This window comes from Bacillus rossius, chromosome 3, assembly GCF_032445375.1.
Source record: "Bacillus rossius redtenbacheri isolate Brsri chromosome 3, Brsri_v3, whole genome shotgun sequence".
NCBI classification, from domain to species: Eukaryota; Metazoa; Arthropoda; class Insecta; order Phasmatodea; family Bacillidae; genus Bacillus; species Bacillus rossius.
In genome coordinates, this window is record NC_086332.1 from 126,991,504 (window position 1) to 127,005,482 (window position 13,979).

General features: G+C 42.8%; 1 protein-coding gene across 1 annotated transcript in view; it reads right to left on the bottom strand.

Annotated features, from left to right (window-relative positions):
- The window catches only part of LOC134531232 (C-terminal-binding protein), a 445,126-nt gene that overhangs the window by 27,532 nt on the left and 403,615 nt on the right, over positions 1 to 13,979 (bottom strand). Inside the window, exon 8 of the mRNA XM_063366907.1 lies at positions 10,156 to 10,287. Within this exon, the coding sequence (XP_063222977.1) occupies positions 10,156 to 10,287 (132 nt within the window). The remainder of the gene's footprint in view (positions 1 to 10,155; positions 10,288 to 13,979) is intronic.

Here is a 13,979-nt window from a genome sequence, read left to right on the forward strand (position 1 = left end):
AGAATAACACTCTTCTTGTTTCTCCCACCACTTCAAGACTGTCTTTAGGGACTGAAAAGCCTCCTAAGTAGAGGTCCTTTTTTTAAACTTGTTCTTCATCACATGGTCTGCTGAAGGGCTTTGGACTACCCTGAGAGTGTAGGTCACTCCGTATGAAATCAATACATTAAATAAAAAAAAATTACTTGACCACTTCAGAATTTTATGAAATTTGGTATGAAGGTTGTTTTCATAGCGATTAAGAAAAATGCCAATTTATATATATATATATATATATATATATATATATATATATATATATATATATATATATATATATATTACACACACACACAGTAAAATTCGCTTAAGACGTTCCCGCATAACACGTTTTCCCGTTTATTAAGTTCAATCAATTATTCCCTTGATCACTTCCATATATCTCTATGTTAATATTTCCCTTTCATAACGTTTGTCTTTATATATACTTCCCACATATAACGTTCAGCGTTTGTGGAAAAAAAAATAAAATAATGTTTATCTTTACGCTTTTGAACAATTTTTAAGGTTAATTTTAAAAATTTCCATATTTCCAAACGTTTAATACCGTATTGGTCCGAATATAAGGCAACCATTCTTTTACATAAACGAGAGATGCGAAAATTGGAAGTCGCCTTATTTTCGCACCCAAGACGTCAGCACCGCTAACATTAGTTCCAAGATGAAAGCTACAGTAGAAACATTGTTAAACAAAATGTTCACAATTTTTTATATTAACTAAAACATTGTTACCTCACACGGGGAAAACGATAAATCCACCCAATATTGCAGGAAATCAAAATTGTTTAAAGTTGAAAATTAAAATATTTGTTCTTGAGTAAAAATGCGAATGTTGTAACATCTCAAAATGGCAACCTTTTATTACACAATTCATATTTGACTTTGTGTACAATATTTACGGTAATTTAATTTATGATTTTTAACGGATATATGTGTACTAAAATATCACTATTTTCAGAACGATTGTTTACGTTTACAAACAGAAAATGTTAAGAACATTTCGGACGTAATCTTTGGAAATTCACGGGTGCCAACTGTTTTTCCACAATATTTCTTTGTTGTAAAACGAACATTGCCGAACACGCACGAAGACGCCATATTTACAGGAATTTGGTATGTTGCTTCAAAAGCTATTTTAATAATTTCACGGTGATCCACTCTTTATTTATGTAAAAACCTTTCAAACAACATAATTATCATAGATTATTCTTTAAAATTCACAGGACAGAGAGACTCTGTCAGAGAGTAATATGGACAAATATTCGCGGTCACGTCACTGAAGTTATTCATGGCCGTATGCTTCACCATGGCAGCTAGCCACTTGTTTTGTCCCGGCAAGCTGCATTCTTTGTTTGCTTTGTTACGTTTAACACACTACTAAATAGTAATACGTAGCTTAAGTGAAACGGAAAGTTAAATGTGGTATACATAAATGCAAAAAGGATTTATCAAAACAAAATGTTTGTCTAATGAATTTTCACATTAATTTCTACCAAAATTATTTTTACATTTGTTTGGCCTCCTGAAACTGCAGGTCACCTTATATTCGGGCCAATACGGTAGTTAATTTGAACAGAACAAGACCGTCGAAAAACCTGCGCCGCACGCCACACGCTGTTACTTGTGTGTATTTCGACGAATCATATGCCTGCGTTTGTTTGGACTGAGAGGCTGTTCCACCTGCAGACCATTTTCCCCATTCGTGGCTTAACTGACGAATGAGAAACGCCAACGATCTTCGAAACCTGTGCCGCATGCCGCACGACCAATCATCTGCTTGCATTCTCAGGGACTAGATGCTGTTCCATCAGTACACCAATTTTCCAATTCAAGTCACGTGACAAAATCAAATTAAACCATATACCGCCAGCTATTACTTTCTTTGAATTATTTGCGTATATTTTTTAAAACAATAAATGTTAGTTATTGCTTTTTTTGGTAGTGTTTTGATAATACTAATTTTAATGTTTATATTAAATTAAATACAGTTTTAATAGGTAATTCAATTTACTTATAAAAAATATGTAATTAGTATTTCCGTTATTCCAGCATGCCAATGATAGTAAGTGTATTTTTGTGTGAATACAGTACATGTCATTTGAGTAAAATCAATTTTTACGTTGGAAATTACTTTTCCCTTTTAAGAAGTTTTCCCTGTTAAGAAGTTTTAAGCATCCAGTCCCTTGAAAAACTTTGTAACAGGGTTTTAATGTATATCTCAAACGGTTTCAAAATTACGGCTATGTAAAGTTTCCCAAAATCCGCCAAAAAACATAACCCACATATTTTGAAATCACCACAGTTTTTCTCCTAATTCAGCTAGAGAGATGGGCTGGTGTCATTTTACTCAGTTTTAAATGCTCATTCTTTTGATGTACAACACAACATACATTGTTATAAAAAGTGTTTGGAGAAATCAAATTCAAAATTATGTTATTGTTTTTCTCAAAAAGAACATTTTTGAAATTTTTTTAAAAATTCCTACACATAGTTTATACTTTTAGTAAGTGATACTCAGAATTTCAAAATGAGAGGCTAATGGGTTCATAGTTAAATAATAGTTTTAAAAAAGGGTGTTTTATGAAACTGTTAGTGACCCTACCTACTACAGATTTCTTTACTACAGTAAGTCCTCTATTTACGTCGTACCAATTTACGTCGTTTCGGATTAACGTTGCTAATGTTTGAGTACTCATGTTTCAATTTAAGTTGTCGCCGATTCACAATAACGTCGTTTACAATGACCGTAAATCTTTATTTTAACCAAAACACCGTATATAATTTGTTTATAATTCTTTGTTTCCTTCGGTAGTTAATTTATGCTATGTAGCGTAAGCTACACGTTCACCGTCTTATCTTATCATGCATCATGAGGGACGCTTCCTGCTCTCCGCGCGGTGATGCAATACTACCAGCCCGCCCGCTCGGCCACCCACGTATCTCACACGTAGAAGTGTTATCTACTTCCCGCAACGACACAGCATTTTCTCCTACCCCTTTTCGTCCAACTACTTGGCACTTCAGTCGCTATGATATCATTGAGTTGGCCGGAGTTTTAAACGTGCCGTTGTTACGTAAAATGATATTATTTATATTGTTTGCGACGTAAATTTAAAGTAGTGTTTCTCATGAAAAATATTTTACATTGATTTTTATTAGAATTATTCCCGTACGTAAATTGTAAGAATTGCGCCGCGCTATTGTATAACCTCTTTTAGGTGTTTATTACTTCATGTGATTATTTTAAATCAAGGGCTCTCAATGTTTGTCATCCTTATAGTACTTTTATTGTATGTATGCATTTCTTTTGACTTTGTTCTTACCAGCCTCCAAAAGAAAACAGTTGTTTTCTCCCGCGAATGACTCAAAGTAAAATCTGTGTAGCGCTAAACCACTTTGTATCCTTACACTTTGAATGCATTATGCGTTTATATTACGTACAGTATGTACTATATATCTGTTTTTATATGTATTTCAATCAATAAAGGTAATAAAGCAGCTGGTTAAATAACCATTCTATAAAGCTGAGAAGTACTAGTTGGACTTGTTTCCCACGCTGTCGGTTGTCATTTGCTGATAAAATTGCCCGTTGTCACGTCTGTATGCCAGCGCTTCCGGCCGACCTTGGGCCGTGGTCGGCCGGTGGCATGAAACATGGCTCATTTTGCGTCGTTTCTATTTACGTCGCGGTTTTCAGGAACGTAACCACGACGTAAACCGAGGACTTACTGTATATTACATTAATCATGAACTTAAAAAAGAGTCAAGTGGGAACAGTTACCCAACAGCTTCAATGATTGTTCTAATGATTCACTGCCTGAAAGCAGCAACACTGATTTACATACAGAATGAAAACACACCCGGTGTAGCATTTGGACAAAACCTTTTGAAGGCTTTAGCAACAAGATTTCCATTGTACAAAATGGATGATGTAAATGCCCTATGCACCATTCTTGACCCAAGATACAAAGTTACATTATTTGAAGATGAAAATGAAAGGCAACATTCAATTATTCTACTTAAGAAAGCACTACAGAATACTCACATCGATAATGCACCTGAGAAGTTTGCGAACTCTCTTCAAGTCATGCATACTGGATACTTGTGGGATGAACTGGACAAACATCCCCTAGCACAACCTCAAATAGATGAACCTTCATCTATAAAGGCCATTGAAAGTTACCTTGCAGCACCCTGCCAAGTTACCTTGCAGCACCCCGCCTACCAAGACATGACAGTCCATATGAGTGGTGGAGAAACAACCGTCACAATTATCCTGCCATTGCCAAGGTAGCAGACAACTACCTAAATCTGCCAGCCACCCAAGTGGCAAGTGAGAGAGTTTTCTCTACATCATACAACATAGTTACCAGCCGCACAGAATTGTTGTTGCTACACCATGTCGATGAACTCACCTTTCTCCATGACAATTTTAAATGATTTGCGAAGTGATTTATGTTAGTGCTATAGACCTATAATTTTCTTCAATATAGTCTCACTTTAATTTTAGTTACTTTATTTAAACTGTGAATTATGTGACAAGTTTTTCAAAGGTGGTATGTTAAATTTTTTTAATGATTTATGTTATTTTAATAAATATTCTCAAATTCGATTTGAAAAAAATTCAAATTCGTGAATTTTTTTGAAATTCGATTCAAATTCTATTTGAACTGAAAAATCACAATTCGCAGATGTCTAGATGTCATGCCTCATTCGAAATGTTATGTCATATAATTGATTCTTTGAGTATGTGGTTGTTGTATATAGTATGGATGAGGATATTTGGTGACTCAGGTTGGCAACACAGACCGATGCGCCACTCAGCCAGTCGAGCATCAGCCGCCGCCATGTCCGCGTGGTCTATACATAACAGTTGGCGACGAGGTTAAAACGGATAACAATTTCGTGTACAATATGGCCTTAATCGGAGCCATCGGAGAGTTCGCGCCCGAGAAAGAATCGTGGAATTCTTATCGCGAATGGTTACAGTTTTATTTTATCGCGAACACTATCACGGAGGATGAGGCCAAGCGGGCAGTGTTTTATACTGTGTGCGGCGCCGATTTGTACGGGCTGGTGACGTCGCTAGTATCACCAAAGTCGACCGCGTCGGTTTCCTTGACGGACGTCTTCACCATATTAAATAATCACTTTCACCCGAAGCCTAGTGAAATTGTGGAAACTTTTAAGTTTTTGAAGCGCGATCAGAAAGATGGGGAGACGATCGCCGTGTACATAGCAGAGCTTCGAAGGCTGAGTACACACTGCAATTTCTCGGACCTCGACCGAATGCTTCGCGACCGGCTCGTTTGCGGCGTAAGGGATAAATCAGTGCAACAGGCTCTCCTCGTTAAAGAGAAACTAACCCTGAAAGAAGCAGTGGATATTGCGATGGCAACAGAGGCGACTGGACAGAACATGGCGGACTTGAGAGACAGTACAATAGTGGAAGAGAGTGTACACAAAGTGAACAATGGCGTGTCAAGATATTCAAAACCGGCGGGTTCGGTTAAGTCGAACACTATATCACTGGGAAGACAAAGGGAAGCGATAAGGAAGGGAAGAGACAACGAGAACCAGCTATGTTGGCGCTGTAATGGGCAGCACGCAGCAGACACGTGCCGACATTGGAACACTGTATGCCGGTTCTGTAAAAAGAGGGGACACATTGAGCGGGCTTGTATCACAAAAAAAAGCATGAGGGAGTTTCGAAAACAAACGACCTAGCGCAAAGAGAAGTGGCACAGGAAGTACAGCATTTTGAAGAGGATTGTTCGGAAGGTGCTGCCACGCAATATACGCTGTACAATATGCGGGAACAACAGCCCAGGAAACCGTGGTGTGTGGAAGTGTTGCTGGATGGGAAATCAGCGATGATGGAAGTTGACACGGGGGCAGGTCGATCGATTATCAGCGGGAGAACTTACAAGGCCCTGTGGCCTCAGGAACCTCCACTGACAAGGAAGGACATGTTATTACGCACCTGGTCCAGCGAATATCTACAGGTGATGGGGGTTATGGAAGTTGCTGTACAACTGAAGGGGCGTGAGTCAGCGGTACTCCTAGAGTTGGTAGTGGTGGAAGGACAAGGGCCGAATTTGCTGGGACGAGATTGGTTTGCACCTCTGGGAATTAAGTTAGTGGGGGTGAACAAGGTTAGGGAAGACTTGGCAGCAGGGATTGTTAGGGAGTTTCTGGATGTGTTTAAGGCAGATAAGCTGGGAAAATATGTAGGACCACAAGTGACAATAACAGTTCCACCAGAATGTGACCCTGTGTTTAAAAAGAGCCGGCCAATACCATTTGCTTTGAGAGACAAGGTGAGCCAGGAAATAGATAGGTTAGTGCAGCGTGGAATGTATGAACCAGTGGACTTTTCGGGTTGGGCGACTCCAGTCATACCCATTTTGAAGAAAGACGGGTCCATTCGGCTTTGCGGGAACTATAAGGGCACTGTAAACAGCGTGTGTGACACTAGTGTGTACCCATTGCCCACTGTCAGTGAAGCACTAGCAGTACTAGAGGGAGGACAGCTGTTCTCAAAACTGGATCTGGAGGAAGCATATTTGCAGGTAACTGTAGATGAGGGCACAGCAAAATTTCTTACGGTAAATACCATGAAGGGGTTGTTCAAGGTTAAGAGATTACCATTTGGCATAAGTAGTGGTCCAGCGATATTCCAGCGGTTGATGGACACCTTGCTTGCTGGCATACCTGGTACAGTAGTATTACTTGATGATATATTAATATCCGGAGGAGGTGACAATGAGCACTGGAGTCGTGTCCGTGAAGTCCTGGGACGGTTGCAAAGTGCAGGGCTTAGGTTAAAGAGTGAAAAATGTGTTTGGGGGGTGGATTCAGTTGTTTTCCTGGGACACAGAATTGACAAGATGGGTATCCATCCACTTTCAAGTAAGGTTGAAGCAGTTCACGATGCGCCAGAACCTAGTAACAAAAAAGAGCTCCAGGCATTTTTGGGTCTCTTGAATTTTTATGAGAGATTTCTTTGTCACAAAGCAGATGTATTAGAGCCTCTTCACAGACTGCTGGATGCCAACACTCCATGGTGCTGGACAGATGCACACGCAAGGGCGTTTGAAGAGGCCAAGCAGCTTTTACGATCGGAGCAAGTCTTGATACACTATGACCTAAACAAACCCTTAGTTTTAACATGTGATGCATCTGAGTATGGGGTAGGGGCGGTGCTGGCCCATGATCTGGGAAATGGGACGGAAGCTCCAATCGCATTTGGGTCTAGGACACTACAAAAGAGCGAACGAAACTACGCGCAGGTGGACAAAGAGGCCTTGGCTGTCATTTTTGGGGTGTCCAAATTTAAACAATATTTGATCGGAAGACAGTTCAAGATTGTGACTGACCATAAGCCACTTTTGCGCCTTTTCCATCCCAAGCAGCCCGTTCCAGATACCATTTCACCGCGATTGTTGAGATGGAGTTTGATGTTAGGAATGTATGATTTTGAACTAGAATTCAGACCAGGGACCCAAATACAGCATGCTGATGCCCTTAGCAGATTGCCTCTGCAGTCACCTGCATTCCCAGTTCCAGGTCCCAGTGAAATTCTCATGCTGGAAGAAGCGGGGGAAGTGTTTGTCGATCCACAGACAATAGCAAGAGAGACTGGGAAGGATCATTTACTGTGCAAGGTGTTGACATATACACAAAATGGATGGCCAGATCAAGTGACAGAGGAGATGCAGCCCTATGTTCGACGGAAGCTGGAACTGTCTGTTCACAAGGAGTGTTTGTTGTGGGGATCCAGGGTAGTAATCCCACCACAGTTACGGACAGAGGTGATGAGCATGCTTCATGCAAACCATGATGGGGTGGTGCATATGAAAGCGTTGGCAAGGAGTTACTTTCGGTGGCCAAAACTAGATGCTGCAATTGAACAGGTTGTGAAGGAATGCAAAAGTTGTCAGCAGTGTCAAAATAATCCACCTAAGGTTAAAGCAGTAACCTGGCCCACAGCTGACAAACCATGGTCTCGATTGCACATAGATTTTGCGGGACCATTTCAAGGAGCTAATTTTCTCATTGTAGTCGATGCGTATTCCAAGTGGCCAGAGGTCAGGCAAGTGGGAAGTATGACTGCAACAGCCGTAATTCAAGAATTACGAGACATATTCAGTTATCATGGACTGCCAGACACTGTGGTGGCAGATAATGGGACAGCCTTCCGATCCCAAGAGATGGCACAGTTTTTAAAAAATAATGGCATTGACATGGTTTTCGCACCACCCTATCATCCTTCGAGTAATGGGTTGGCGGAGAGGACGGTGCAAACTTTCAAGGTGAAACTCCGTAAACTGGTATTGGGTGACTGGCGAACTCGAATAGCGCGGACGCTGTTAGCATGGCGCACTACGCCAAGACAAGGGGAAAATAACACTTGGAAAACTCCCGCGGAGTTGTTGATGGGGCGATCATTACAGACAGCTTTGACAAAACTCCATCCAGCAACAGGTACAGTTCAGAGAAGTCAGGCGGACAATACGGTAGCAACGCGGGTTCGACACTTCAGAGAAGGTGAGGCAGTGTGGCTGCGGAATTATAGAAGAGTCCCAAAGTGGATACCAGGCTGGATCTCTGGGGTAGAAGGGTTGCTGATATATGGGGTCAAAGATGAGCAAGGAGGCTTACACAGGAGGCACGTCGATCAGTTACGTCGAAGAAGTAGCCAGCCAGACAGGGGACAGTGTCCTGGGGAGGCAGTGTCCTGTAGGGAGCAGACGTTTTTGCAGCAGCCACACCGGTTTGCATCCGGAGTTCGCCCCAGCAGTGAAGGTACGCAGCAGCCAGCAGCGGCGGCCATAACAGCAGCAGAACCAACTAGCGAACGGGGTCGGACGACTGCAGATGAGTCCACAGCGGCAGCAGGGACACCCGTAAAATCAGCTTCCGAGATGCCTGGATATGGAAACAGCCCGGGGATCTCCCAAGGATCTCCTCCATTCAGGGGTTTTCCTTCCAGTTCTGTACTAGGCCGTACTCAGGACAGGTCCTCGAGGAGACATCGAGTGCCACCAAGAAAGTTAGATGATTACGTGACAAATTAAATGGGGGGAAGTGTTGTATATAGTATGGATGAGGATATTTGGTGACTCAGGTTGGCAACACAGACCGATGCGCCACTCAGCCAGTCGAGCATCAGCCGCCGCCATGTCCGCGTGGTCTATACATAACAGTGGTCTTAAACTTCATTAGTGATCCCATTTTCCTATTCCAAAAATTCATCAGTCAAATTAAAAATAAATTCTTAAATTGTGCTTTATGAAACGGAATGGCTACTAAAGTTTTATCTATATTTACATGCATAATAATTATTTTTTTTTAATTTTAGGGTATTCTGTTGAAAAGGCCTAAAAAATAAGTTTGATGAAATTTTATGGAGCCACATCAAAAATCCTTCTCAAGAGAAAAGTGATTAAAATAGAAGCTTATTTGCATAATTTAAATCAAATATACTAAATGGAATAAACATAAAATATTTGCAGCAATCCTTAAAATACAGTAACTTGTGAACATGACCATCCAGGTTGCACAGGCTTCCTGCTACCAGAGCACCACCACAGGACGGTACACTCTCCTACGTCTCCAGTAATTGCGCTTGATCTATAATTATACTTTGAGGTACTCGAATTTCGTTAATGACGAAATCACAAAATTTTACAAACGATTTTGGAACTACATTCTAAGCACTTACAAATGTGTTTCCAAATGCCTATTTTGATTTTACAGCATTTCATTTTCACGAAATAACTGGCGATGCCGCGAAATTCATTACCATTCGCGATATTCACGTCGTTTCACGAAATATCCGCAAAATGTCAGAATTTTAACGCGATATGAATATTAAGTTTCACACTAATACTTTTGCCACAAAACGAATTCGTTTAGTAAACCAAAACATCGTAAGCCATCTTTATTATGAGATGCGCCATAGATAAGTTGAAGCAAAATAAATACTTGCACACTATCAGTGCTTATTAAGGAGTTTTTATGGGTTCTTGGTGAATTTTATAGACTTTGAAGGACTTTAATAAAGACCAACTTGGATGTTTTTAAGAATATAAAATAGGCAATGAGAGTGACCTTGGAACACGTTGTAGGGCTCGTTCTCGTGCACGTCCAGGGCTGCGGCGCGGATGCGGCCCTGCTTGAGGGCGGCTGCCAGCGCGTCGTCGTCCACCAGCCCGCCGCGCGCCGTGTTCACCAGGAACGCCCCTGCACCACCACATGTCCTTACCCACTCCAGCTAGCAACATAGTATCATTACAGCACCTACCATAATGAACACATTCAAATCACTACTTTAGGTAGAAATATAATCTAGGTAATTGCAAATAATTTAAATATAAACAAACTTACTGAAATGATAAAATTATTAGTTATCAAAATATTAACGCTCTATTAATAGGTTTACTTAGAAGCTGACAAGACATGCAATTATATTAGACTTTGAAGCAGCCCGCCGCTTCTGCAACGTCACGGTGCACGCCCCCTCACCCTTCCCCCCTTCCCCACACCCTCCTACTTCCCTACGAGTTGGCTAGCCTTCTCTCCATTCCTTTGCCTTCCCCGCCGATGCCGGCCGACTCTAGCGCCACCTGTGTTGGTTGATGAATAGGCCTATTGGTCACTCACTCAGCCTTGTTCGTGCCCAGTCGGTATAGTTATATGCTGGTTCTCCAGCTTTGCAATGCCCCACAGGGCCGTAGTTCGTTTTTACGTAAGCTTAAGATCCTTGTTTTGCTAGGTTGCTTAGCCTTGTGTTTCATTTAGCATGCCCTTAAGACTTAGTATGAGACAACGTACTTTTGTAGGAGCGAATTTTCTTGGCATTTGCTTTATCATACTTATTCAGTGGTTTGCATTTCCACGTGGTGGCCTTGTGCCAATTCTTGATTTTGTGGAATTAACCTTGCTCTGTGTAGCCACGCCACTCCTATTTGTTTCTACTTGCCTTGATGAATGTTCCCTGGGGTTTGACCAAGCCCTCCCCCTGACCGGCGCTGTAGCGCTTCCTGCTTTTACGTGTGAATTGTTGATTGTTTCATGGCTGTACAGTCCGTAACGGTTATAATTAGCTGCAGGAAGAAGAGCACGTTTTCTTATAGTTTATTCACTTGCATTGCTCCGGGGCATGACATGCTATGATGATTGATGGGTCAATATCCATTACCACGTTTGTGTATATTATCATTAATGTGCATATCTAAATTATTTGTGTTTTTTGGTGATGTGCACATCTTATGTTAATACACGTGTTATTATTATTATTGCTGCATTCAGCAACGTAATGTTAGCTAACTTGCATACATGTAACATTGAATTTATTTGTATTTATTCATCATTAGAGGCATTTGTATTGCCCCTTGCATTCACATTTGTAATTTTGCCCCAATGTTAATACGCATTAATATAGCTATTGATAATTCATTAGAATTTACTGTGACACATTAATTAAAGATATTTATTGTTACAAACTTTTGGCAAGTTTGATTAATATTATCGAATTTATATTGATTTGTGTAATTGCCTACTATGTCAGGTGTTTTCTCCCACTACCTCTTGTTCATAGCACTCACAATCAGCACTGCTTACATCTCCCTTCCAGTAGGGAGTAGTTTCACGTCGCTTGTGCGGCCTTAACGTTGTCTAGCGTTTTTTTCTTAATTTTTTTTTATATATATAGTGATTTCAAGGTGCACTATTGTGACTTGGTGGGACCTCGTGCCCTATCACGTTACCATTCTGCGCTACTCTGCTGCCTTTGCATAGCATTCTCTGTGTGTGCTATGGCTTCTTCCGTTGGAGTGAGCTGGGTCTAGACGAGCTCATCAAACATTTGGAGGGAAAGGGTCTGCCCGTCGCGCCCACTGGTAACGTCATTGAGCTCAGGAGCCACTTGGTCAGGTTTCTCCGTGACATGTGAGGAGTCCCCGTCTGACGTGAGTCAACCATCGTCGTCGTCCTTTAATTGAAAATTTTTTGTTGCCTTGAAACCTCTTCCCATCCTGGGTGGGAGCAACCGCAAGGCAGTTGGAACCTTCATTATCGAGGCCGAATGATTATACAAGCTTAAGCTTGTGTCGTCTGATGCCTTCATGAAGGCTCTGCTTAGTGTTCCGTTACCTATGTACCTATGTTAACTGAGGCCATTGTACAAGGAACGACATTCAGAGATTTTAAAAAATCTCTGATTCATTCAGTTTGTCCTCCTAGGGTTTTGGAGGTTTTGGACGTGTAAGCGTGAGCTAATTTTTAGTTTTCAAAAACCCCATGAATCTATCGTGCAGTATGTTTCCGCTGGCACCGTTTATGCAGTTGAACTGAATTTGTTAAGCTTATTCTTAGTAATTTTCCTCCGCAAGTGTGCCAACACTGTGCCATGCTTACCCCTCACACAACACTTGACTGTCTGCGTGTATGGGGAGGCGAGGAAGAAAGTCATATCATTGCTGTTTGTGTGTGTGTGGTGTCGGGTGTGTGTGGGTGTGGGGTGGGTGTGGGGTGTGTGTGGGTGTGTGTGGGTGTGTGTGGGGTGCGTGTGGGGTATGGGTGTGTCGGGTGTGTGTGTGTGTGGGTGTGTGTGTGTGGGTGTGTGTGGGTGTGTGTGTGGTGGTGTGGGTGTGTGTGTGGGGTGGGTGTGTGTGTGTGTGGTGGGGGTGTGGGGTGGGTGTGTGTGTGGGGTGGGGGTGTGTGTGGGGTGTGTGTGTGTGTGGGGTGGAGTGGGTGTGTGGGGGGTGGTTGTATGTGTGTGGGGTGGGGGTGAGTGTGAGGTGGGTGTGTGAGTGTGGGGTGTGAGTGTGGGGTGGGTGTGTGTGTGTGTTGGGTGGGGGTGTGTGTGGGGTGGGTGTGTGTGGGGTGGGTGTGTGTGTGGGGTGTGTGTGTGTGTGTGGTGGTGTGGGTGTGTGTGTGTGTGTGTGTGGTGGTGTGGGTGTGTGGGGGGTGGTTGTATGTGTGTGTAGGGGGTGGTTGTATGTGTGTGTGGAGTGTGTGTGTGGGGTATAGGTGTGTGGGGTGTGTGTGTGTGTGTGTGTGTGGTGGTGTGGGTGGGTGTATGTGGGGTGTGTGTGTGTGGGTGTGAGTGTGTGTGTGGGGGGTGTGATTGTGTGTGTGGGGGGTGTGGTTGTGTGTGTGTGGGGGTGTGGTTGTGTGTGTGTGGGGGTGTGGTTGTGTGTGTGTGGTGGTGTGGGTGTGTGTGTGGGCGGGTGTGTGTGTGTGGGCGGGTGTGTGTGTGGGCGTGTGTGTGTGTGTGTGGGCGGGTGTGTGTGTGTGTGGGCGGGTGTGTGTGTGTGGGCGGGTGTGTGTGTGGGCGGGTGTGTGTGGGGTGGGAATGTTTGTGGGTGTGTGGGGTATGTGTGGGAGTGGGGTGTGTGGGTGTGGGGTGTGTGTGGGTGTGGGGTGTGTGTGGGGTGGGTGTGTGGGTGTGGGGGGTGTGGTTGTGGGGGGGTGTTTGTTGCTGGGGGTGGTGTGTGTGGAGTGAGGTTGTGGGGGTGGGGGTGATTGTAAGTGTGTGTGTGGAGTGTGTGTGTCTGGGGGTGGGGAGGTGTTTATGGGTGTGGGGTGTGTGTGTGTGTGGGGTGTGTGTGTGTAGGTGTATGTGTGTGTGGGTGTGTGTGTGTGTATGTGTGTGTGTGTGGGGTGGGTATGTGGGTGTGTGTGTGTGGTGGGGTATGTGGGGGGGGGGGGGGGAGGGAGGTAGGCCGTTTGGCAGTGTTGACGATTTTCCCTCCCTGTTTTCTTTGTAAAATTCCTGTGAACTGTCACCCACACAATTAACGTGTCTATTTTGACAGGTGTTTATGATGAAACTGTGCACAATCATTATTTTTTTAAAATGAGATTTTCCAGTCTTTCAACTGAACATAAAGTGATTATAAGAAAAACTTTTATATTCCTCCAGCCATCAA